The sequence below is a fragment of the Oryctolagus cuniculus genome, chromosome 12 (genome assembly GCF_051225735.1).
Source record: "Oryctolagus cuniculus isolate XC-2025 breed Fujian yellow rabbit chromosome 12, ASM5122573v1, whole genome shotgun sequence".
Classification (NCBI taxonomy): Eukaryota; Metazoa; Chordata; class Mammalia; order Lagomorpha; family Leporidae; genus Oryctolagus; species Oryctolagus cuniculus.
In genome coordinates this window covers 110,099,326-110,122,825 of record NC_142878.1, presented here as the reverse complement: position 1 = coordinate 110,122,825, position 23,500 = coordinate 110,099,326, and the positions used below count along the sequence as shown (strand labels likewise).

The 23,500-nt window shown below is 49.8% G+C and overlaps 1 protein-coding gene across 2 annotated transcripts in view; it reads left to right on the top strand.

The window, feature by feature from the left end:
* The window catches only part of NEO1 (neogenin 1), a 222,686-nt gene that overhangs the window by 60,445 nt on the left and 138,741 nt on the right, over nt 1-23,500 (top strand). For both annotated transcript variants that reach the window (XM_070054696.2, XM_070054697.2), the window contains exon 2: nt 16,022-16,339. In XM_070054696.2, coding sequence (XP_069910797.2) covers nt 16,022-16,339 — 318 coding nt within the window. The remainder of the gene's footprint in view (nt 1-16,021; nt 16,340-23,500) is intronic.

Here is a 23,500-nt window from a genome sequence, read left to right as displayed (position 1 = left end):
TCCAGCTCCCTGCTAATAATGTACCTGGGAAAGCAACGGAGGATGGCCCAGTTGCTTGGGCCCCTGTACCCATGTGGGAGACCTGGATGAAGCTCCTGGATCCTGGCTCCAGCCTGGCTGTTAGGGCCTTCTAGGGAGTGAACCAGTGGATGGAAAATCTCTGTCTTTCCCTCCCTCTCTCTTAATTCTGACTTTAAAATAAATAAATAAATAAATAGATCTTTTTTATAAAAATGTAGGCTGCAGAATTTGATCGTTCCCTGCCTCTTAGCTCTGTGTTTAGCGGAAATACTGAAAGTCCCCAGTTCCTTCAGGTGTCCCAGGTCGTAGCTGCAGCATTTTTACCCGTTCCAGTCCACTACTGTCTATTCCCGTCCCTATCTGTTTAGATTTAGTAGACGACCACTCACTGGTGCCTTCAACCCTGTTATTTCAGTGTCATGTGCAACATAGCTGCCTAGAAAAGTGCAGTTTCAGAAATTACTTCATGGGGCCAGTGCTGTGGCGCAGCGGTTAACACCCTGGCCTGAAGCGCCGGCATCCCATGTGGGCACTGGTTCTAGTCCTGGCTGCTACACTTCCAATCCAGCTCTTTGCTATGGCCTGGGAAAGCAGTAGAAGATGGCCCAAGTCCTTGGGCCCCTGCACCTGCATGGGAGACCTGGAAGAAGCTCCTGCCTCCTGGCTTCGGATCGGTGCAGCTCTGGCCATTGTGCCAGTGGGGAGTGAACCAGCGGATGGAAGATCACTCTCTCTCTCTCTCTGCCTCTCCTTTCTCTCTCTTTCTCTCTTTCTCTCTCCCTTTCTCTCTCTCTCCCTCTCTCTCTCTGCCTCTCCTCTCTCTCTCTCTCTCTCTCTCTCTCTGCCTCTCCTCTCTCTGCGTAACTCTGACTTTCAAATAAATGAAATAAATCTTTGAAAATAAATCACTTCGGCCGGCGCCGCGGCTCACTAGGCTAATCCTCCGCCTAGCGGTGCCGGCACACCGGGTTCTAGTCCCGGTCGGGGCACCGGATTCTGTCCCGGTTGCCCCTCTTCCAGGCCAGCTCTCTGCTGTGGCCAGGGAGTGCAGTGGAGGATGGCCCAGGTGCTTGGGCCCTGCACCCCATGGGAGACCATGAGGAAGCACCTGGCTCCTGGCTCCTGCCATCGGATCAGCGCGGTGCGCCGGCTGCAGTGCGCTGGCCGCAGCGGCCATTGGAGGGTGAACCAACGGCAAAGGAAGACCTTTTTCTCTGTCTCTCTCTCTCTCTCACTGTCCACTCTGCCTGTCAAAAAAATAAAAAAAAAAAAAAAAGAAAGAAAGAAAGAAAAGAAATCACTTCTTTGAGACTGAGTGGGAGAACGCCCATCCACTGGTTCACTTCTTCCAGATGCCCACAGTGGCCAGCGGGGCTAAAGCCGAAAGCCTGGGAACCAATCCAGGCCTCCGTGTGAGTGACAGGAACTCAGGTGCTTGCGGCATCACCACCGCCTCTCTCCGTGTGCGTTAGCAGGAAGCTGGAGTTGGAGGCGGGGCCAGGAATTGAACCTTGGTACTCGGATGTGGTTTCCTAACTACTAGGCTCAGTGCCTGCCCAGAAAAATGCAAGTTTAACTTCTGGTTTTTGTCCCTTTCAGCTTTATAAGGGCATGTGCTCCTATTCCAGCTTCTTTAAACACAGCCACCAGCCTCAGCCGGGCTCCCTGGCAGCCGGTGGTCCCGATCTCCTTTCCCGCGTTCTGTGTGGTTGTTGACTGCTGCCGGCACCCCTGGCCCTCTGCACGTGCAAGCTGCCCCTCTCAGCAGCAGAGGAGCTCCTCTCATACTTCAGGGGCCACGTCTGCCAGCCACGGTGACCCCCATAACGGCCCAGGCCTGCCCTGTTCTCCCTCCTCCTTGTAAGAGCGCAGCATCGCTCCGTCAGTCCAGGTCGGCCTGGGTGTCTTTGGGTGGCAGCTTCTCAGGCTGCACGATCCGCTCAGCACTGCTTCAGTTACGGCTCACACATGTGAGGGGCTGTGTTCGTTTTTCTTAGCTCGCCGTTACTTTGTAAGGGGCTTTGTTCGTTCTTCTTAGCTCCAGTTACTTTGTAAGGGGATGTGTTCCTTTTTCTTAAGCTCGCGTTACTTTGTGATTTCTCCTTTGACCGTGAATGATTTAAATGTGTGTGTTGCTCAATTTCTGAATATCTGAGTGTTCTCCACATACTGTTGCTGCTTCTGGTTTAGTTACTGAAGCCTGCTCATGTGCACACTGGTGGTCATCCAGAGGCCCAAGGAGACTCCTCTGCCAGGCTCTGGAGGTCTCTTGGCAGCCCTCCTCGTTGGTGTCTGCCCTGCAAACGCCAGCCCCTCGGCCTCGCCGGTGTGGCTCTGCCTTTTCAGCTCGGAGGTGGGCAGCCCTCTCTGGCTTCCCCTTCGTTTTTCTGAGGCCTAGAAGTGGTTGGCAGGTTACCGATGGGATAATTGTAGGGCTGGCTTTTGTTCACGATCTTTCTCTTAGGGGCCACTATGTCGGACAAGCCTTGTTCCGTTCATTTTGCCCAGTTTTCCAGTGGTCTCGGGCAGGAGGGTGAGTTGCCCCAGTGACTCCGTGTGCAGAAACCTGGGTGGATCTCATCGCTCCTTATTCTTCTTTACCCTCTTCATTCTGTCTTTCCACCTCCCTTTCATTGTCAGGTCTCTCCTCAATTATAAAGAACAGAAAAGAAAACCAAGCCCAGACCTTTATTTACCCAACCATCTCTCCGCCGGCTTTTCCAGCCACGCCTTTTGAAGGCTGGCGTCTGGAGCCTTGCTTGCCATAGGTGTGGTTTGTGGGCTGGCAGCGTCTGTGGCCTAGGGACTTGTTGGAAGAGGAGCATCCTGGGCCCATCCTGGAGCTGCTGCGTGAGGCCGTGACCTTTTCCAGGAGTCAGCGAGGTCACTGGGTGCACAGTGCAACCTGAAAGGCACCCTCTGCGCCTTCTCTCTTGACTTCTCTGCTGTTCTGCAGTTGGCCGCGGTCTGTCTGTTGTCTCCAGTCCTCCACTGACGCTGTTTATGCCTAGGTCGTCGATAACTTCCCAGCTGCACAAGGGCACTTTGGAAGGTTCGTGGAGAAGGGCGGCAGCAGACAAGTTTAGAGTCCCCCGTGTGTCTGCTGAGTGGGCGTCCAGCTGCCTTGGCCCCCAGCAGTCCCCCCTTGAGACCCCTTTGGCTTCTGGGGTCTGCTGGTCTCTGGCTTTCTCGGGCTGTTCTTCCTCTGCCTGTCTTCAGTGTCTGTGTCCCGCAGGCTTTAACCTCAGATTTCTTCCGATTTTGCCTTTCTCACCTCGTGTCTCATCTTTCCTGTGACTTAGTTTCAACACGAATCTTCATCCCGAATCTCTCCTGATCCCAGGCATCCATGTCTTGTAGGAACCGGGAAGTCGCCCTGCTCCAGTGTTTCCCTGACCGCCTCCCAGCCATTGTCCCCATGGAAGCTTGTCAGTCGCCTGTGACTCCTCCGCTGCCCTGTCTTGCTGTTCTCCCGCCCCCCCGTCCACGTGTGTTCAGTCCCCCAGGCTTACACGTCTGCCCCCTCTCTGGTCACTATTGCCACCGCGGTGGCTTCCCGTCTGTCTCCTGTCTGCAGTCTCGTTCTCTTCAAACGGATCCCCACTCTGCAGCAGGGATGATCCTACGGGTGACACGCAGGTGGGATCCTCACTTCCATCTCGAAGCCTGGTCAGCATCTGGGGTGAGACTTCCTCACCAAGTGTCTCACAGACCTCAAGAGGCCTCTGCCTGCCTGACCCCAGGTTTCCCGAGTGCTGTGCCGCTGCCCTCCCAGCTGGTTCCCAGGCTCCTGCGCCTGCTGTCCCTTTGACCTGCTGTGTTCTGCTCTTCCCTGGCCATCGCCTCCTCATTCTCGTGCTCGGGTTTCACCGCATGCTGCAGGCGTGTCCTGCCTGACCCTGGCCAGCCTTTATCTGGTGTACACTGTGCCCTGATCCCACCACCCTGTTCTGTGCTTGTGTGTGTGTGTGTGCTGTGATCCCACGGCTGTGTCTCTTCCACCGTACGTGCTGTCAGGGCAGTTCCTTAGTGTCTTGTGGCTGTAACCCAGGTGCTTGGCACAGGAGCAGCCTTGTATTCCAGGCAGACTCGTGCTGTCCTGGAGCTGCAAGTGTGTGCGGGGGTGGGAGTGGGCTAGGATGGAGCAAGAGACAAACAACAATGAAGAAAAGCATTTTGTTCTACGTGGTAGATGCTTAGTGCTGCTTTTGAAAAAGTCAATCTGTAAAGTATTTTAAAGTTCCCTTTGGGTCCATCAGTCCTTGCTGATAACTGTGGCTGACTTAAACTCTTGGAACTCCACTCCCTGGGAAAGCAGTGCGCCTCGTGGGACGCATGGCTCCGTGCTGACCGCTCTGCAGTTCAGAGCCTTTTTATCTGCCCGCTCCTGGGTCTCCCGTAGCTCACTTTCCTGAACGCGGCTGGGCCGTCAAGGGCTGTTCCGGGCTCACCTTGCTAGCTGCAGTAGGAAGTGATGGTTCATTTCAGCAACGGGGAAGTAAAGCAGTAGGGCTGATTACAGCGTGGTGGGGTAATTCATGTTCTTACCGGGGAAGGACACTGTGTGTTCATTGGCTTTTATAAAGATCAGGACTTGAGTCCTTAAATTGCAGGAGTTTCTCATCACATAGCTAAGCTTTTAGTAGAATATTTGGAACACTTTTCTTGGAATGCTATGTCACTTTATTAGTTTCTAAAACTTAGATGAAAATGTGATATTAAATCTGTTTTAAAATCTTATGAGAGAACTTCAAAAAGTTTGTGAGAAATGGAATTAAGATAAGTTTACTTTGGGCCAAGTATTTTTTTAAATCCATTTATAGTTTTTGCATAAAGAAGCATTACACATTTTTTTTTTAAAGATTTATTTATTGAGGCTCTGTGGTGCAGCAGGTTAAGCCCTGGCCTGAAGCGCTGGCATCCCATATGGGCACCGATTCTAGTCCCGGCTGCTCCACTTCCTATCCCACTCTCTGCTATGGCCTGGGAAAGCAGTAGAAGATGGCCCAAGTTCTTAAGGATTTATTTATTTACTTGAAAGTCAGAGTTACACAGAGAGAGGAGAGGGAGAGGGAGATAAAGAGGGAGAAGGGGAGAGAAAGAGAGAGAGGTCTTCCATCCTCTGGTTCACTCCCCAATTGGCCACAATGGCTGGAGCTGTGCCGATTGGAAGCCAGGAGCCGGGAACTTCTTCTGGGTCTCCCACGCGGGTGCAGGGGCCCAAGGGCTTGGACCATCTTCTACTGCTTTCCCAGGCCATCCATAGCAGAGAGCTGGATCGGAAGTGGAGCAGCTGGGTCTCGAACCGGCACCCATATGTGATGCTGGCACTTCAGGCCAGGGTGTTAACCCGCTGCACCATAGCGCCAGCCCCGCCATTATACATTTTCACTGACTTAAGTTCAAAGGGAATTTATTGGGATGCTATGGGATGGCCTAAGGCACCAACAGAAGGGGTAAAGAACCCTACAGATGCTGTCTTCCCTCAGAATTGTTTCTCTGTGAGTCAGCTTTTCAGAGTGAGACACAGAATTCCCTGGAGTCGCAGAGAAGCACGTGGGCTGCTGCCGCTCTGGCGTGCTGTGGTTGCTGCCTGGGCAGCCAGCCGCCCCATGCAGTGTTTCCTGTCCACAGCTCAGTATGCAGCAGCGGCTGAGAGTACTCACGGTCTCCTGTGTGACAATACTGCCTTTGATCTCCTCCAAGAAAATTAAAAATAATTCAGATTCAGTGAAGGGTGGCCTTTGGGGTGGTGCTGGGTAGGCCACCATTCTGGATGCCTGCATCCCACATTGGAGTGCTGGTTGGAGTCCAGCCTCCTGCTGGTGTGCCTGGGAAAGCAGCGGATGCTGACCCAAGTGCTGGGGTTCCTGCTGCTTACAGGAGAGATCTGCGCGGGATTCCCGGCTTTGACCTGACGCGGTCCTGGCTGTTGCAGGCATTTGGAGAGTGAACCAGTGGGTGGAAGATCTTTCTTTCTCTCCTCCTCTGTCACTCTGCTTTTCAAATGAATAAAAAAATTAATTCAGTAATACTCATTACCAAGTATACTCTGCTATTTAAAATTTAAAGTTACTCTGATATTCTCCAAATGTTTCTTGTAGTCCAGGATCCAATAAAGATTTATTCATTGTATTTGCATTTGTCTCATTAGCCTCTTTTCATCTAGAGTGGTTGTCTTGCTTTTGTTCGTTTTTCATGACATTGATTTATTTTTTTTGGAAAAGTTTGGGCAGTTGTAGAATGCTTAACATTCTGAATTTGTAGTTTTTTCATGCTTAGATTTAGGTAAGACATTTGGGTAGGATTATTGCATACTTCTTAGGGTATCCCACTGGTACGTAGGAATTATATGATGCCACGTTGTCCCTCTGCTGTAATACTGAGTTTGATCACAGATGGTGACGCCCAGATCTGTGCGTGGTGAAGGTACAGGGTAGGGAGTTTGTGGCTGACGCTCAAATTGTGCGATCATCCTTTCTCTAGCAGCCTTTCACCCAAGGGTTTGAACATGCAGCAGAAAATGAAGTTGAAATTACAAAATTAAGTTTAAGTTACAAGCTTCTGGAAAGCTTAGTTTCTGAACAGATGTTAGAGAGAGCTGTGGTGCTTCAGGTCTTTGAGTTTGTACGGTTCCGATGGCAGGCCAGTTTTGTTTTAATATTTGCCACCCAGGAGAGAACTTTGTTTTGGTCCATCACACCTACTATCGTGATTGATATTAATCTTTTTTTTTTAGTTTATTTTTCCATGAAAATTTTTTTTAAGATTTATTTATTTGAAAGTCAGAGTTACACAGAGAGAGGAGAGACAGAGAGAGAAAAAAAGAAAGGGGTCTTCCGTCTGCTGGTTCACTCCAATTGGCCGCAGTGGCTGGAGCTGCGTCATTCCAAAGCCAGGAGCCAAGAGCTTCTTCCAGGTCTCCCATGTGGGTGCAGGGGCCCAAGGACTTGGGCCATCTTCTAGTGCTTTCCCAGGCCATAGCAGAGAGCTGAATGGGAAGTGGAGCAGCTGGGACTTGAACCGGTGCCCATATGGGATGCCGGCACTGTAGGTGGTAGCTTTACCTGCTGTGCCACAGCACTGGCCCCATATTAATATTTTACTTTCTGCACAAGTCTTTTTCTTTGGAGACCTTGATTGTTTAAAAGCATATTAGTGAAGGGTAACGTGGTCAGGGCAGTGCTGTCCCACAGAAATAAAGTACAAGCCAAATGAGTAACTTAAAAGTTTTCGGATACCACACTGAAAAAATAAAAACAAACAGATGGAATTAGTTCTAGTATTATTTTATTTAAATGATTGTATCCAAAATATTTCCATGTGCTCATTTAAAAATGATCGCTGGGATATCGTATGGGTGTGAAATCTACTACGTCTGGCGAATATTTATACTGCTGCAGGGCAGTCTTAGTTTGGAACAGCTGTGGTTCACAGTCCCAGCGGCCACGTGTCACGTGTCACATCCACTGGGTAGTGCGGACCCACTGGCCATGCGGTTGGTTGTGAGCGCAGGGCCTGGGCTAGTGGGCTCAGACCTGCTTTCTCTACCAGCTCTATGACTTTGGGCAAATTATGTATTCTCCTTGAGGTTTAGCTTCTCAAATGGGGATAGTAATTTTTACCACTGGGTGTGGAGAGTTGAAAAGGTGAATCCCGGTACAGCGCTAGAACAGGATATGGCACATGGTAAATGCCGGTGTTAATGTCATGGTGACTTCACTGTGTGTCCCGTAGCTCACTCTGGTCTGCGGGTGTCCTGGTATTGTTTAGGGAAACTGGCACTACATTTTTGATCCCTTGACTTTTTTTTTTAATATTTATTTACTTTTATATATTTGAGAGGCAGTGAGAAAGAGGGAACTCCCCATCTGCTGGTTCGTTCTCCAGATGCCCACAAGGACTGAGGATGAGCCAGCCCGACACCAGGAACTCCATCCAGTCTTCCATACGGTCAGGACCCCAATGCGTCAGCCATTGCCTCCTGCCTCCTAGGCGGGCCGTGGCAGAGAACCAGAAGTGGTGTCTGCCTCTGAGGTGGGCTGTGGACTTCACCCTGGGCCAAGTGCCTGCCCTGGTTTCTGCTCTTGCCCTTCGTCCCTTTTAACAACTCTTCCAGATGACTTTATAAGCCAGGAAGCCATGAACTGTGTCTTCTAGGACAGCTTTAGCTTCAGATGTTCTCTCATTACCATAATGCATTGAGAGGAACGGAACCGACTCTTCTGCAAATGGCAGTGAGTTAATGAATAACTTACGTGATTGAAGAAAACAGCCCACAAAAGGTCGCGGAAGTTGGAGTGCGCTGGGTTGTGGCCTTCTCCCTCCCGTGTAACAGGAAGGCAAGAGGATCAGCAGACAGAGCAGAAGCCAGCCAGTTCAGAGTAACTTAGAATGTGCTCCAAGTCAGTTGGCTTTCCACTTTTGTATTAGGTCAGAATAACTCCAGATGGTGGGAAAGAGGAGTTTAGTGAAGAGGGTATCCTACTTAACATAATTTGGCAATTTGCTGTGATAAAGTATTTCACACTCAGAATACTAGTGCAGCCTCATTGCTCATGGCGGAAAAGTGTGGTTCCACTTGACAGTCAAAGAAGTGCCAGTTGAAACCTTTTTGCATCTACTGAGTCGGTGAAAATGCCCTAGGATGCTGCTGCCAGAGTGAGATGGTGGTGACTGAGTGAGCAGTGTCGTGCTTGCATCGCCAAGCTGGTTTTCACGTTCTGTTCTCTCTGGCTGTTACTTGCATCAGTAGGGCAAAGTGGAATAAAAATGTTCTGTTCCGGAAGCTGAAAAGACTGCCTCGGTACCGCCTGAGTGTGCATCAGCGAAGAGCTCTTCTGACCAGTGGTGGCAGCTTAGAAGATGCTTCCAGGAGAGTGCTAGCATTCGTGTGAAAATGCTTATATTTTTCTCATGTGGTAGAATGAAAAACAACCAATTCACATTTCCTTCCTTCTTTGAGCTTGACTATAAATATTGCTACCGTTGTTGGTATGTAACTGATAGTGTCGTTGTACTATTTCTAAGAATTGTCCTAGAGAATTCCAGGTCAAGTGTTCAGAATCCTGACAGTACTGTTTGCAGGTTGTCAGATTGCACCTGGTCTTCTTGCAGACCTTATAGAAGTCATATGAAATATTAACTTTATTTATGATGTTAAAAGTGATATTGGGGGCCTGCGCCGGCATCCCATATGGGCTCTGGGTTCTAGTCCCGGCTGCTCCTCTTCCAATCCAGCTCTCTGCTGTGGCCTGGGAAGGCAGTGGAGGATGGCCCAAGTGCTTGGGCACCTGTACCCGCATGGGAGACCAGGAGGAAACACCTGGCTCCTGGCTTCGGATTGGCACAGCGCCGGCTGTGGTGGCCATTTTGGGGGGTGAGCTAGCGGAAGGAAGACCTTTCTCTCTGTCTCTCTCTCTCTCTCACTGTCTATAACTCTACCTATCAAATAAAAAAAGTGATATTAAAACATTTTTTCAGAAGACAGATTTAAAATTATCAGTGGAGATTTGTTGTTATCCAGAATCACTAATACTTAATTCTGTCTTGGCCTAGCCTGTAGGGTCCGAAAAAAGACAAAATCAACCAGACAAGCAATGTACAAATAGTAGTAGCAAGCCAGGGGTCATCCTAATAGTATTGACCTCTAGCCTGCTGGTGGGAAAAATAAATCTTAGTAAATAAACAAACAAAAAGCAAGCAGAAAAATAGATAATTACTTACGCAGGGCAGAGGACAAGAGATGTGGACCACTTGAGAGAGAGTTGTCAGAGAAGGCCTCCGGGAGAGGTCAGTGGTGTCAGAACATCAAGACCGGGGGGGGGGGGGGGGCACGGTGATGGCTCAGTGGCAGGGTTCCTGCTACCATGTGGGAGATCTGCATTGAGCTCTTGGCTCCTGCCCACCCCATCCCTGGCCACTCTGAAACTTGGAGAATAAGTCATCTGACGAGAGCACTGTCCCTCTGCCTGTCAAATAAATAATTAAAAAAAATGTACAAACATGAGGGTTAAGGAGCTAGCCGTGTGACACAGAGTGGGTGACGCGAACACCTGGAGAGGCACCGGCAGGTAGCTTCTGATGGAAGCTCTGATGTGGGGAGGCAGCGCGTTCAAGAGACGGGTGACCCGGTGCGCGCAGCGCCTGCTGGGGCAGCGGAAGTGTAGTGTGAGGAGGGAGAGGGCAGGAGCCAGATCCTGTCGACCAGGGCAGGGGTTTAGGTTTTATTTTAGCTGCAGTGGGAATCTGTTGAAAGACTACCCAGAGGTGAAGGATGAGCAAACTTGGGTTCTAAGGTGATTTCATGCTAGTTCATACGTAATAGTTGTCGACATGGGATTAAGAGTGACATATAAGGTCTCTTTTATTTGATGCATAAGAGTTTCTAAAGTGTGGTCAGTGAAAATAGATTCAGGGTGTCAGTGATTTGTAGGGGAGCCGCAGGTGTTTGGACTGGGAATCGTCACTGTGTTAAGGACAGGCAGTGAGGTGGGTGCTCTGAAGACACCCCTCCACCTGCACACAGATCGCTTGACAGGAGGTGCGGGTGACAGGGAGAGATTTAGGCACAGAGGAATGAAATAGCACAGCAGAGCTATGTTCAAAATTGAGGTTCTTTCTGCCTCCACTCACTGTGACTTTGTCGGCAAGAAGACTGAAAACTGAAATAAACGGAAATACTTTTATGATGATACATGTTTGCTAAATCAAGGAATTCAGATATTTTTTGTTGGAGGAATGGTTGGGAATATAGGTGCTATAAATTAGAACAATAAATCAAAGTAGATTCCCTATAGAAATTGACTTTTCCTGTAGGCCTCTCTCTGAATAAAGTTGTAGACCTGGGGCCTTCCCCGTGGCTCAGCTGGGTAAGCTATTGCCTGCTACACCACCGTCGGATAGGCGTGCTGGTTTGTGTCCTGGCTGCTTTGCTTCCAATCCAGCTCCCTTTTAATGCACCTGGGAAAGCAGCCGAAGATAGTCCAGATGCCTGGGCCCCTGCCACGCAGTGGGAGACTTAGGTGCAGTTCCTGGCTCCTGGCTTCTGCCTGGTCCAGCCCTGCCCGTTGTGGCCACCTGGGGAGTGAACCAGCAGATGGAAGCTCTCTCCTCTTCCTCCCTCCCCTCCCCTCCCCTCCCCTCCCCTCCCCTCCCCTCCCCTCCCCTCCCCTCCCCTCCCCTCCCCTCCCCTCCCCTCAATTCTTCCTTTCAAATAAATCTTGAAAAAAACCATTTCAGACCCAGTTTTGATTAGAAGTTGGCATTCACTGTTTTATGACATATTTGTATACTATAAAGGTTTTCAAAACTGTTTTTCAGACAATTAAAATACGCGTGATTAACTAATTACATCTTTTCCCCCAGGAAAGGGGTTCTGCAAGGTTGGATAACAGGGCAGATGACGTGCGTGAGGTAGAGGGAGTCTTTGGAGAATCAGCTGTGCGGGGCACAGAGGCCAGCACCGGAGCCGCGACGCTTGTCGTGCAGCAGAACAAAGTGGGAAGCAGCTCTTAAGTGCTGCCTGCTCTTAACTGATAACGGGCATGTTTGTAGTTAAGCTCCTTGAACGTGTAATTATTTCAACTTTCCAGTATTTTATCTCGTTAAGTATAAATGGAGGACTTGAAGCAAGAGAGCCTGAGCCATGTGGTGATTGTGGACAGCGAAGGAATCCGGAATGTCGGAACATGGGATTCAGAGACTGGATCCTGCGTGACAGAGCTAGATTACGCAGCCTTTGACCGGTGGACTCCTGGCCTGGAACACAGAGAGGGTTTCCTTAGGGTGAAGAATGGCTGTGGGTGTCTGAAACGCTTGCCTATCCTAAATGTCGAACCTCTTAGGACACAGGGCAAATTTTATTTCTACTGGTTTTCAAATACTGTAAGTTAATTTTTTACCCTGGGTACAGTAAGATCTAGGGTTATTACTGCTGTTCAGAGAAGGTGTGCAGAGTGAAGTGGTTTGTTGGTATTTATGGGGGGATGGGAGTGAGACGGAAGGAGGCTCCCTGTGGATGTTTTCCTTTCAGAAGATGAATGCTGTCTTGAGGTGTGAAGCATTCTATCACAAAGCGAGGAACAATCTATCAGGAAGTGAAAGGTGTTCTATTAAGAAGTGAGACATCTGCAGAGACTGGGAGACATAGAAGACACCAGACAGGATCGTTAAGCCTGTTTAAGATGGTTTGTCCCTTGACTCTGGCCACAGACAACGAAAATGAAGCAAACAAGTATCCGAGGAATCAGGATCCCGGAGAAGAGTACAGGACGGTGTCCGTGCAGACGCAGCGAAGGGAGCGAGGGTCTGATAGCCGGGAAAGGTGGTCGCGGAGAGCGGCGGCTGAGCTTTACAGAGGAGTCCCCCTCCCGGGAAAGGGTTATGCAAGCCGATTCTTGGGGTGGGACTATTTCACATACGCTTGGAGGGCTCACCCCTGCTCCGGCCTGCACGTGTCCCCTCCCTGTAGCCGGTGGTCACCACGCAGCATGCCCTGGCCTGCCCTTCCTTTCTCAGGTAATCCTAGAGTGCCTCTCGGAAATTGTGCATTGGCACTCATCTGCCTTGTTCATGTCCCACAGGCCTCCCTCTCGATCCGCTGAAACAGAGCTCACTCATTTTTTGCTGGGTGATATTCAGAGGCAGGCAGCAAGGAACACAGCCAATAGATGAAATCCATCCACCTGTTTTTATAAATAAGGTTTTATTAAACACAACCTTGTCTCTCTTTTTGGACTTTAGAAGTTTCTTTTGAATTTTTCTTTTTGGACTTTTGAATTTTGTAACCCATTATGTGTGACACAATCTCCCTCTAATCCATTGTTTCTGTCTCTCTCTCTCTTATTTTTAATTTACTTATTTGAAAGGCAGAATGACAGTAAAGGAGATAGAGACCTTCCATTTGCTGGTTCACTCCCCTCCCTTGGTCTCCCCTGTCGGTGACAGTTTCGCAAGTATTTGGGCCATCTGCTGCTGCTTTCCCAGGTGCATTAGCAGAGAGCTGGGTCAGAAGTGGAGTGGCTGGGACTGGAACTACAGCTCTAATATGGGAATGCCCAAGGGATGCAGGCAGTGGCTTACCCTGCTGTGTCATAACACTGGCCCCTTTTCTAGGATTTTTATTATCTGCTTTTTAAACACAGGTCTGGAATACAGTTTTTAATTCATGTATTCGGTGGCGTTGTAGTATAATAGTGAAAACCACAGACTGGTTCAGCTGCATGATGCCCTGTGTGACCTTTGACAGGTGACATGACACTGCTGTGCTGTGGTTTTCTTCTGTAATGTGAGGATATTAGTGCCTATCGTGAGACGCAGTGGGGCTGAAGTAAGCGGTGGACGTGCGGAAGGCGTGTGGAACGGTGCCAGGCACCGGAAGCACACGCGCAGTCAGCATTACCACGCCTCTCTGCTGTGTGGCTCTCCAGGTGTTCTAGCCGCAGATGGAGTAGTTGGCGCTTTTCCGCAGTTGGTTTTAAAGCATAATCTCTCCCGCGCATTGTTTCCAAACGCTCCTGTCTCTGCTTCTGGGCTCTGCAGCCTGCTACTGGCTCCTTTCATGCCTGTGCCAGAGGCGCAGTGCCTTAGTTACCGCAGCTGTGGAAGTGCCGAGGTCGTTGAGTAGAGTCGCTTTGTTTTGTTCTGCAAGACTCATGTGGCTCCTGCTGGCGTTCCTCTGCTCTTCTCACTTTCAGACATCTCATTAGACTGTGCAAAAGCCCTGTTTGTTATTAAGCCTTGGCATGCAAGGAAATGGCAGTAATTGGGCTGTGCTGGACTGAACCTGGGTCTTCTGACTGCCTCAGCCAGTGGAGGAGTTCATAGGTTATCTAGCACCCTAATCTACAGACGGACACTGTCCACTCTGGGGGGGGGGGGCGTCCTGGAAATACGCTGGATACAACACCATAGAGAGATGCATTTTTAACCTACAGTTCCCAGACTGCACCCTGAAATACTCAAAGCCACCTCAGGGACCTCCTCTAGGGGGACGGAGTGACATCTGATTGCAGATTGTACCTCAAGGTAGTGGACAGCTTCAGCGTTGGGTTGTGCCACCTTCCGTGGTCGTCTTTGCCAGCTGGGCTTTTGGTGGCTGCAACACCACACAGACCTCAGCGTGGAGCAGAAAAGGTTGGGCGCCGTGTCCAGTCTAATCCTCACGTGTAGCTGATTGGGGTTATTTAAAAATGAAATGAAATTGTCTTTTCAATTTGTGTATATATTTTTTAAATGCATTAACTGTTTAGGCCATAAATACTTATTCATCTGCATGGAGGTAACTATTAAGTCAACAGAATTGCTGGCTGTTTTTTAGTCTACAGAATTCATGGGGGGAAAAAAAGGTTTACTGAGAAAAGAAAGCACTAGGAGCCAGGAAAGTCTGGGCACCTCTGCCTTCTCAGGTAAGTTACTGTCTGTATGTGCAGGTCAGGAACAGGAGGGGACTTCAGAAGTTCATGGAAAATGGAATTAAAGGGTGCTTACTTTGGTGTCAGATATTTGAAATCCATGAGAGGTTTTTCGTAGTGTGTGTTTTCCATGAACTTAAAAGAAAATTTTTGTTTGAAGGAGACACAGGTGGCCAGATGGAGATACCTTCTATCCACGTGCTGGTTTACTTCCTCCTGTCCACAATGGCTAGGGCTGGGTCAGGCCAAAGCCAGGAACTCAGTACCCAGACCAGGTATCCCATGTCAGTGGCAAAGGCCTCCCAGAGTATGCATTGCAGGGAGCTTGAATTGGGAGTGGAGCCAGGACTCGCACCCAGGCATTCCTGTGTGGATGTGAGCATCGCAACTGTCTCATTCATGAGCTTTGTGAGGACCCCATGCGTGCGTGAATTCCAAAGTTGTTTGCTCAAAAATAAATGTATTTTAGTTCTATCTTCATAAACTTTTAAGATTTGTTTCATTACATGAAGGAGTGACAGGGACAGTCAGAGGAAGAGACTGCACCTGCTGGTTCACTCGCAAATACCACCACAGCCAGGGCTGGACTGGGCTGAAGCTGAGCCAGGAACTTTATCCTGGTATCCCAAGTGGGTGGCAGGAACCCAAGTACTTTGGGCTATCACCTGCTGCCTCCCAAATGCATTAGCAGAAAGCTGGTTGGAAGCCAAGGCGGGACTCAACCCCAGGTACTCCCGTACGGGCTGCAGATGTCACAGGTAGCAGCTCAACCCGCAGCGCCACATCACCCACCCCGTCAGAAACGTTTTGAAGTCCCCTCATCTGTGCCATCCTGCTTACACCAGTGCCAGCTACACTTGCCTGGGCGGCAGGAACAGACAGGAAGACAGGAGTTGGCTTGGGAGGGGCCAGAGGTGCCACTCACCCTGCAAGAAGGTGGAACTGCAGGGACTCGGGGCAGCGGGGGGTGGGGGTGGGGTGGAGGGGCTGCAGAGTCCCACAGGGGCTGACCGGGACCTGGACGGAAAGTCCACTGAGGGCTTCTTCAGGTTTGCATGGGAAAGGCAGTGGCAGGCTTGGAGGGGTCTTCAGTAAAGAGGATGCCTCAGGTCGCTGCCCTCCTGCTGGCCAGTGATGACAAGTGACACAGGGTGGATGTTTTCTTGTAAAATTTTGATGTACCTTAGTCTCAAAGGCATTTATAAATTTGCCTGTAAATAATTTTTTCCGAATTTTTAGCATGCATATACATTTTTATTCAACTTGTCTAAATGTGTATGGCATTTTAAAGTTAAATAAAAGCAAGGCAGAATGTTAAACTGCAAAACATTTAAATTGGTATAACCTTTTTTGTTATTTTTTTGGATAGCAAAAGTTCCTAGTTTTTAATAAAATGTAATTATTTATATCTGTAATAAAATATTTTGAGTTGTTAATTTGCCTGTTTGGACTCTCAACCTGATTTGTCTCTTAGGTTTCCAAGCTGCTTCCATTCGGAAGTTAAGTTTTGCACCTGTTCTTGTGTTTCCTGCAGAAAAGTGGAGGAAAGTGTTGTTCAGCACTGTGCTTTGGCTTTGTCTCTGTAGGAGCCGGTGTTCGGACGTTCACTCCGTTTCATTTCCTCGTGGAGCCAGTGGACACACTCTCCGTCAGAGGCTCATCTGTCATATTAAACTGCTCCGCGTATTCTGAACCGCTTCCGAAAATCGAATGGAAAAAAGATGGGACGTTCTTGAACTTAGTGTCAGATGATCGACGCCAGCTTCTCCCAGACGGGTCTTTATTTATCAGCAACGTGGTGCATTCCAAGCACAATAAACCCGATGAAGGTTATTACCAGTGCGTGGCCACTGTTGAGAGCCTGGGGACTATTGTGAGCAGAACAGCCAAGCTCACAGTAGCAGGTAAGTTTTGTTTTGTTGAGTGATTGATTTGCGTTTTCAGATTTTTATAAAGGGTAAATCTTAAGAAAATCAGTATTATCCTGGAGTTTTCATTGAATTGTTAGCAACAAATACATTCATGAACAGATACCAATTAGGCATATACTCTATAAATGGGACCGTGCTAGGGCCTGTTCAGTGCCTTATGGCATAAACTCTAGCACTTTTCCACTTGCATGAAGGCTTGAAGTTGCTATTAGAAGAGCCCTTGTTTCTTTCTTTTTAACTTGGAGATAGCAGAGGAAGTCCTATAAGAAAACTGAATCACTTTGATGGTGAACTTTTATCCTACCTAGCATATTTTACCTAGTCTGTAAAACTGGTGGTAAAACCAGAATCCTAGTTCTTTTGTGCCCTGACCCAAGGAGATGACATTTAATTGGATTTTTTTTTACTTCTAGAGTATATTTACTAAAGTGGAGAGCAGAAAGTTATAGAAAGATTCACTCCCTTTCAGAGCATTCTTACCTGAGTCATGATGGAAAGTGTAAGAAAGAATGAGGCTTGGCCAGCCCCGTGGCTCACTAGGCTAATCCTCCACCTTGCGGCGCCGGCACACTGGGTTCTAGTCCCGGTCGGGGTGCCGGATTCTGTCCCGGTTGCCCCTCTTCCAGGCCAGCTCTCTGCTGTGGCCAGGGAGTGCAGTGGAGGATGGCCCAAGTACTTGGGCCCTGCACCCCATGGGAGACCAGGATAAGTACCTGGCTCCTGCCATCGGATCAGCGCGGTACGCCGGCCGCAGCAGCCATTGGAGGGTGAACCAATGGCAAAGGAAGACCTTTCTCTCTGTCTCTGTCTCTCTCTCTCTCACTGTCCACTCTGCCTGTCAAAAAAAAAAAAAAAAAAAAAAGGAAAGAAAAAGAAAGAATGAGGCTCTGCAAGAGTGAGTATGCCTTGGTCCCTCCGTGAGCTGTGCCCGTCTTCAGCAGGAGTGAGTGTGCCTTGGTCCCTCCGTGAGCTGTGCCCAACTTCCAGCAGGAGTGAATGTGCCTTGGTCCCTGGTGAGCTGTGCCCGTCTTCAGCAGGAGTGAGTGTGCCTTGGTCCCTAGTGAGCTGCGCCCGTCTTCAGCAGGAGTGAGTGTGCCTTGGTCCCTAGTGAGCTGTGCCCATCTTCAGCAGGAGTGAGTGTGCCTTGGTCCCTAGTGAGCTGTGCCCGTCTTCAGCAGGAGTGAGTGTGCCTTGGTCCCTGGTGAGCTGCGTCCGTCTTCAGCAGGAGTGAGTGTGCCTTGGTCCCTAGTGAGCTGTGCCCATCTTCAGCAGGCTCTGGTGGTGCTCAGATGGTCCCCGCTGCAGCTGTCGGCAGGCTTGTGTTGTTCAGTACGGGTGTTCTCTTTACATCCTGTGTCTGCACTCAGCCACAGTGAAAGCTGGCGTGTGAGGATGGAGGCCTCACTCACTCTGTGACTCCTGTCTCTTGCCTACTCCAGGGTTTGGGTTTCTGGTCTCATGCGCACTCCAGAGACTATTTGCTCGTTCATTTAGGATGAGGGCTCCTTTTCTCTTCGGAGCCCAGTGCTGAACGTTGAATTAGGATAGGACATACACCCACTAGAATCCTTTCCATAGTCACAGATGGCATTGGAAAATAAACGGAGGGAAAACCGACACCTTAGCAGGTTCCCTCTTCTCCGCTCCTTCCTCCGTGCTCCATTCCGGTTGCCGCGGCCAGGCTTTCTCGCAACAAGCTTGATAAACAGGAGCGCTGTGGTCTCCTCCCCAGTGTCAGTGGGGCCAGCTTCACTTAGCATTCCCGTTCTCTGTCCCTCACCTGGGCCAGCCGTCGGCCACGCCCATCTCAGGTCCAGTGCAGCCGGCTCCCGAATTTTTCTGTACTGACCCACTCTCGAGTTCCCTCGCCATGGCACTGCGGCTGTTTTTGCCCGTGGTCCTCCTTCCCCCACTGGAGTCCGCACAGTGTCGTCCCAGCGCTGTTCCTTCCGTAGCACCATCAGTCAGTCTGAATTCTGAACCAGGCCTCTTTCTCTGACCTGCGCTTCTCCGGCCTCAGTTCTGTTTTCCTTTCTTTTAAAACATTTTTATTTATTTGAGAGAGTGAGCTCCTATCCACTGGCTCACAGGTTCACTTCCCAGTCACGTCCATTGACCAGGGCTGGACATGGCCAAAGCTCAGAACCAGGAGTTCAGTCCGGGTCCCCACGAAGGAGGCAGAAGTGCAGTTATCTGAGGCGTCACTGTTGCCTCCCAGGGCCCACAGCAGCAGGGGCTGAAGCCAGGCCTCATACTCAGGTTCTCTGATACGTGACGCAGGTGTCTTAACCGCATCGTGACCACAAAACTGAGTGCCGGCTCCACCAGTCCCTTTTCCTAACACTGCCCCCGCCCCGCTACCACCGCTACCCATCATCCTCACCACAGTGTAAGCGCTGACAGTACTGAGTGATTTGACTTCCATTTGCCTGTTCTCTGCCCTCCAGCCCTTGTTCATGACTTCCCCACTGTCTGTCAACCTTGTCTTCTACCTTTCTCTCGTTCTGCGCTGGTCTGTCCCTCCTCCTTCTTCGTTTTCACGTCCTTTAGGAAACACTTGCTTGGGCAGTTTTAATATTAGGGGTGCACAGTGATGACTGCAGACAGCAGACACAGTTCTGTCACCCGCCCTCACCCTGAGTATCAGGAGGAAGTTGTGCCTAAGCCAAGGGATAAGTCGCAATTCTGTTAATAGTTGTGTTGTATCTGTTGTGTACATACTCTCTTAAAGATCCCCTCTTTGATGAGTCATTTCATGATTAAAATTACATGGATGTCACAGGCAGTACTACCTTTTTGCAAATTGTTATTTTTGCAGAACAGATTCTTAGAAGTGAAGTTGCTGGATCATAGAGTACCCTTTGTTGTATGTGTGTAACTTAAAAACGTACAAGTTGGTCATCCTCTCAAAATGTTAGCCACGGAGCACCGTATCGCCCATTAGTTCCCTGTTAGGTGTCTCCCCAGGAGAAGTGAAGAAGATTTGTGTGTGATTCTTCATGGCAGCATCGTTCGTCAGAGCCGGGGAGAGACGACCTCAGTGTCCGTCACGTGAGAATGGGTGATGAAGATGTGGCGCATTCACACAGCGGAATACTACTCAGCAGTTAAAAAGGAAGCCCTGCTATACAGGGTACTACCTCACAGGTGAACTGCAAAAGCAGTATCCTAAGAAGCCAGACACCACCGACCACACCTCGTGTGATGTTGTATACGTGGAGTGTTCAGAGTAGACAAACCAATAGGGAAAGAAGGTAGATGGGTGATTTTCCAGTGCTAAGGAGCTGGGGCTGCGGCGTTGAGGGAGCAGGGTAGTAGGTTTGGACTGCACATGGGAACAGGGTTTCTGTGGGGGGAGAAGAGCTTCTGAAATTAGACTGCAGCGATAGGTGCACAGCTCTCTTCCCACATTAAAAAGCTCATTGTATGCTTAATTTTTAAAAAAAATTTTTTTCTTTTTTATTTATTTGACAGGTAGAGTTATAGACAGTGAGAGAGAGAGAAAGGTCTTCCCTCCATTGGTTCACCCCCCAAATGGCTGCTACGGCCGGCGTGCTGCGCCGATCTGAAGCCAGGAGCCAGGTGCTTCTCCTGGTCTCCCACATGGGTGCAGGGCCCAAGCACTTGGGCCATCCTCCACTGCCCTCCCGGGCCACAGCAGAGAGCTGGACTGGAAGAGGAGCAACTGGGATTAGAACCCAGAGCCCATATGGGATGCCGGCCCCACAGGCAGAGGATTAACCAAGTGAGCCACGGTGCTGGCCCAATGCTTAATTTTTTTTCAGTCTCTCTGTTATTTATTTGGGAATTTGGTTTGTGTGAGAGACAGCGAAGGCTTCTGTCTTCCAGTTCGCTCCCCCAGATATCTGCAATGGCAGGTGCTGGGCCGTGCTGAAGCCAGGAGCTGGAAATACAATCCAGGTCTCCCATGAGGGTGGCAGGGGCCAAGTCCTTGAGCTGTCACCTGACGCCTCTCAGGAGCAGAAAGCTGGCTGAGAGCACGGCTGGCACTTGAACCCAAGCACTGTGACGCAGGACGCAGGAGTCCCAGCCAGCAACCCAACCACCAGGCCAAATGCCCGCCCCAAACTGCATGCTCAGAGTGTCCACCCTGATGGTGTGGAGACCGTCTCAGTAACAAACCTGCTTTTTCATTGCCATGCTAAAAGGCTCCCTTCTAGGGTTTTCTGGTTGTAAGCAGTAGAAACTGGTTCTGGCCAACTCAGACAAGAAGGGGGGATTTCGGGAGAGCATTAAAGACGTCTCATAGGACTCGGCGTGAGGGGCCTTTTTCTCCTTTCTCCACAGAGGTGAAGGTACGGGGAGCGCTAAATATAGACCTGGACAGCCCCTTGTGCTCAGCCCCCGATCACTCCCTCTCTCCGGGGCGGCGGCCAGCTGGTGCGGTCCCCGCGAGTGTGGGAGGCCCGCGGGCGCCGGCTCGCGCCGTCAGCTGCCGGCTCCTCCATCTGCTTTTCCTGCGCAGAAACTCTGAAAGCTCTTGCCTGCCAGTCCCGCACGTGCTGTTGTGGGTCACGTGTTTAAAATCACTCACTGTCCTGAGGCCTCCCAGGAGGTTCCAGCTCTTCAAAATAGAAGTAGTTCTTGGTTCTGTAAGAGTCCCTCTTCCCCCGCTGCATCAGGGTTTATCTTTGTTCATTCCTTCTGATTTTCAGATTTCTTCAAAATAGACGCTTGGTTAATTTCAATGTTTATTTCTTCAAAAATCCTCTTGAAACTAAAAAAAAAAAAAACAAGAAAAATTTCGTAACAAGGTTAGAAAACCTGGGCCGGCGCTGTGGCGCAGCGGGTTAAAGCCCTGGCCTGAAGCGCCAGCATCCCATGTGGGCGCTGGTTCTAGACCCGGCTGCTCCTCTTCTGATCCAGCTCTCTGCTATCACCTGGGAAAGCAGAAAAAGATAGCCCAAGTCCTTGGGCTCCTGCACCCAAGGACTTTCGGGATGCACTTTCGGGCTGGGAGACCTGAAAGAAACTCCTGGCTCCTGGCTTTGGATTGGCGCAGCTCTGGCCATTGCGGCCATCAGGGGAGTGAACCATCGGATGGAGAACCTCTCTCTCTCTCTCTGCCTCTCTCTCTGTAACTCTGTCTTTAAATAAAATAAAAAATAAATCTTAAAAAAAAAAAGGCCAGCGCCGTGGCTCACTTGGCTAATCCTCCGCCTGCGGCACCGGTACCTCAGGTTCTAGTCCCGGTTGTGGCACCAGATTCTGTCCTGGCTGCTCCTCTTCCAGTCCAGCTCTCTGCTGTGGCCTGGGAGTGCAGTGGAGGATGGCCCAAGTGCTTGGGCCCTGCACCCGCATGGGAGACCAGGAGAAGCACCTGGCTCCTGGCTTCGGATCAGCACAGCGCTGGCCGTAGTGGCCATTTGGGGGGTGAACCAACGGAAGGAAGACCTTTCTCTCTGTCTCTAGCTCTCTCACTGTCTAACTCTGCCTGTAAAAAAAAAAGGTTAGAAAACCTGTGTTGATTATATTTGGGCTAATTCACCAGCTTAAAACTAGAAAACTTATAATAGTTTTATTTATTTGCTAGTCTTTAAAGAAGTATTTTGTTTTACTGAGCAGAGTCACTTTTTAAATATTATTAATGATAATCACAGTAATAGAAGGAGTAGCTATGTGGCTGTTTATTTTTACACCGGGAAGTATATTACATGTGAGTTATATGTGTTAAGAATTTCTAATTTTTTCTAACAACCCTTTGAGGCCTGTTGCTGTTATCTTAGTGGTGGAGAAACAGGCTCAGGAGAGGGTGAGTAACTTGCCAGTCATGCAGCCGTGAGCGGCGGCCTGGGAACCAGGCTGAGATGTGTGACTGCAGAGCAGAAGCCCTGAGCCTCTGTAGCGCGTGTCGTCTGCAGCGTCGACGACATGATGGTTACCATTTGGTTTTGAATTAACGTCAGATGTAGGGAGGACTTGTAAGGACATAACCAAGGGGCCAGTGCTGTGGCGCAGCAGGTTAAAGCCCTGGCCTGCAGTGCTGGCATCCATATGGGCGCCGGTTCTAGTCCTGGCTGCTCCTCTTCTGATCCAGCTCTCTGCTATTGCCTGGGAAAGCAGTAGAAGATGGCCCAGGTTCTTGGGCCCCTGCACCTGTGTGGGAGACCCAGAAGAAGCTCCTGGCTCCTGGCTTCAGATCAGCGCAGCTCTGGCTGTTGCAGCCATCTGGGGAGTGAACCAGCAGATGGAAGACTTTTCTCTCTTTCTCTGCCTCTCTGTAACTCTGTCTTTCAAATAAATTAAATAAATCTAAAAAAAAAAAAAAAAAAACCAAAACAAAACAGAATATAACCAGGAAATCCCACATCCCTTCCCCAGATTGCCCGGTTGTGATCATCTTACTTCTCTGCCCTGTCAGCCCCCCAGCGTGCACACAGCCACAGCACACCACATGGTTTTTCCTGACCCGTGAAGAGTTAAGTCTCAGGTGTGTTGCCCAGGTGTCCTCACCTGCATACGTCAGTGTGTGTTCGCTGAAGACGAGGACGTTCTCCTGAGGAGCCGCAGCGTGCATCAGAATCAGGCACACGTTCTGCCTTCGCGGCAAGAACAAAGCAGGCACTTGCCACCCTCCTCCCTCTGGCCCGGGAGGTTGTGCGTCTGTGCTCAGCGGCTGCGGAGCAGGTCCTCGCTCGGGGCTTCCGTGTCACTGTGGTTTGAGTCCCTTCTGTGAATAAATGCGGGTTTTCCTTTGGGGCAGTAATACAGGTTACATATCCCTCCTCCAGAATGTGTGGAACAGGAGTGTCCGAATTCCGCGTTTTCAGGTTTTGGACTGTTTGCGTAGACTCTGCTGGTTGAGCATCTCCAGAGCCTGAACGGTGTCTCAGGTTTTTGGATCAGGGATGCTCAGTCTGACAAAGTGGTCCTGTGTCCCGCGCGCCCTCCCGGGAAGCGTGTGGTGGTGTGTTCTGTGGCTGGTGCGGTTAACGGTTATTACTTACTTCCAGTGGTCTGTGTATCCCTTCTGTAAAATCAAGTATTTGTACAATTGTTACGTAGTAATGGTGTTTTAGAAAGTGGTATTCTCTAGCTATACTGTTTACCTTCGGATTTTCACCCACTAGTTTTAGCATCCATTGAGGATTTTGTTTTTCATTTTTAAGATTT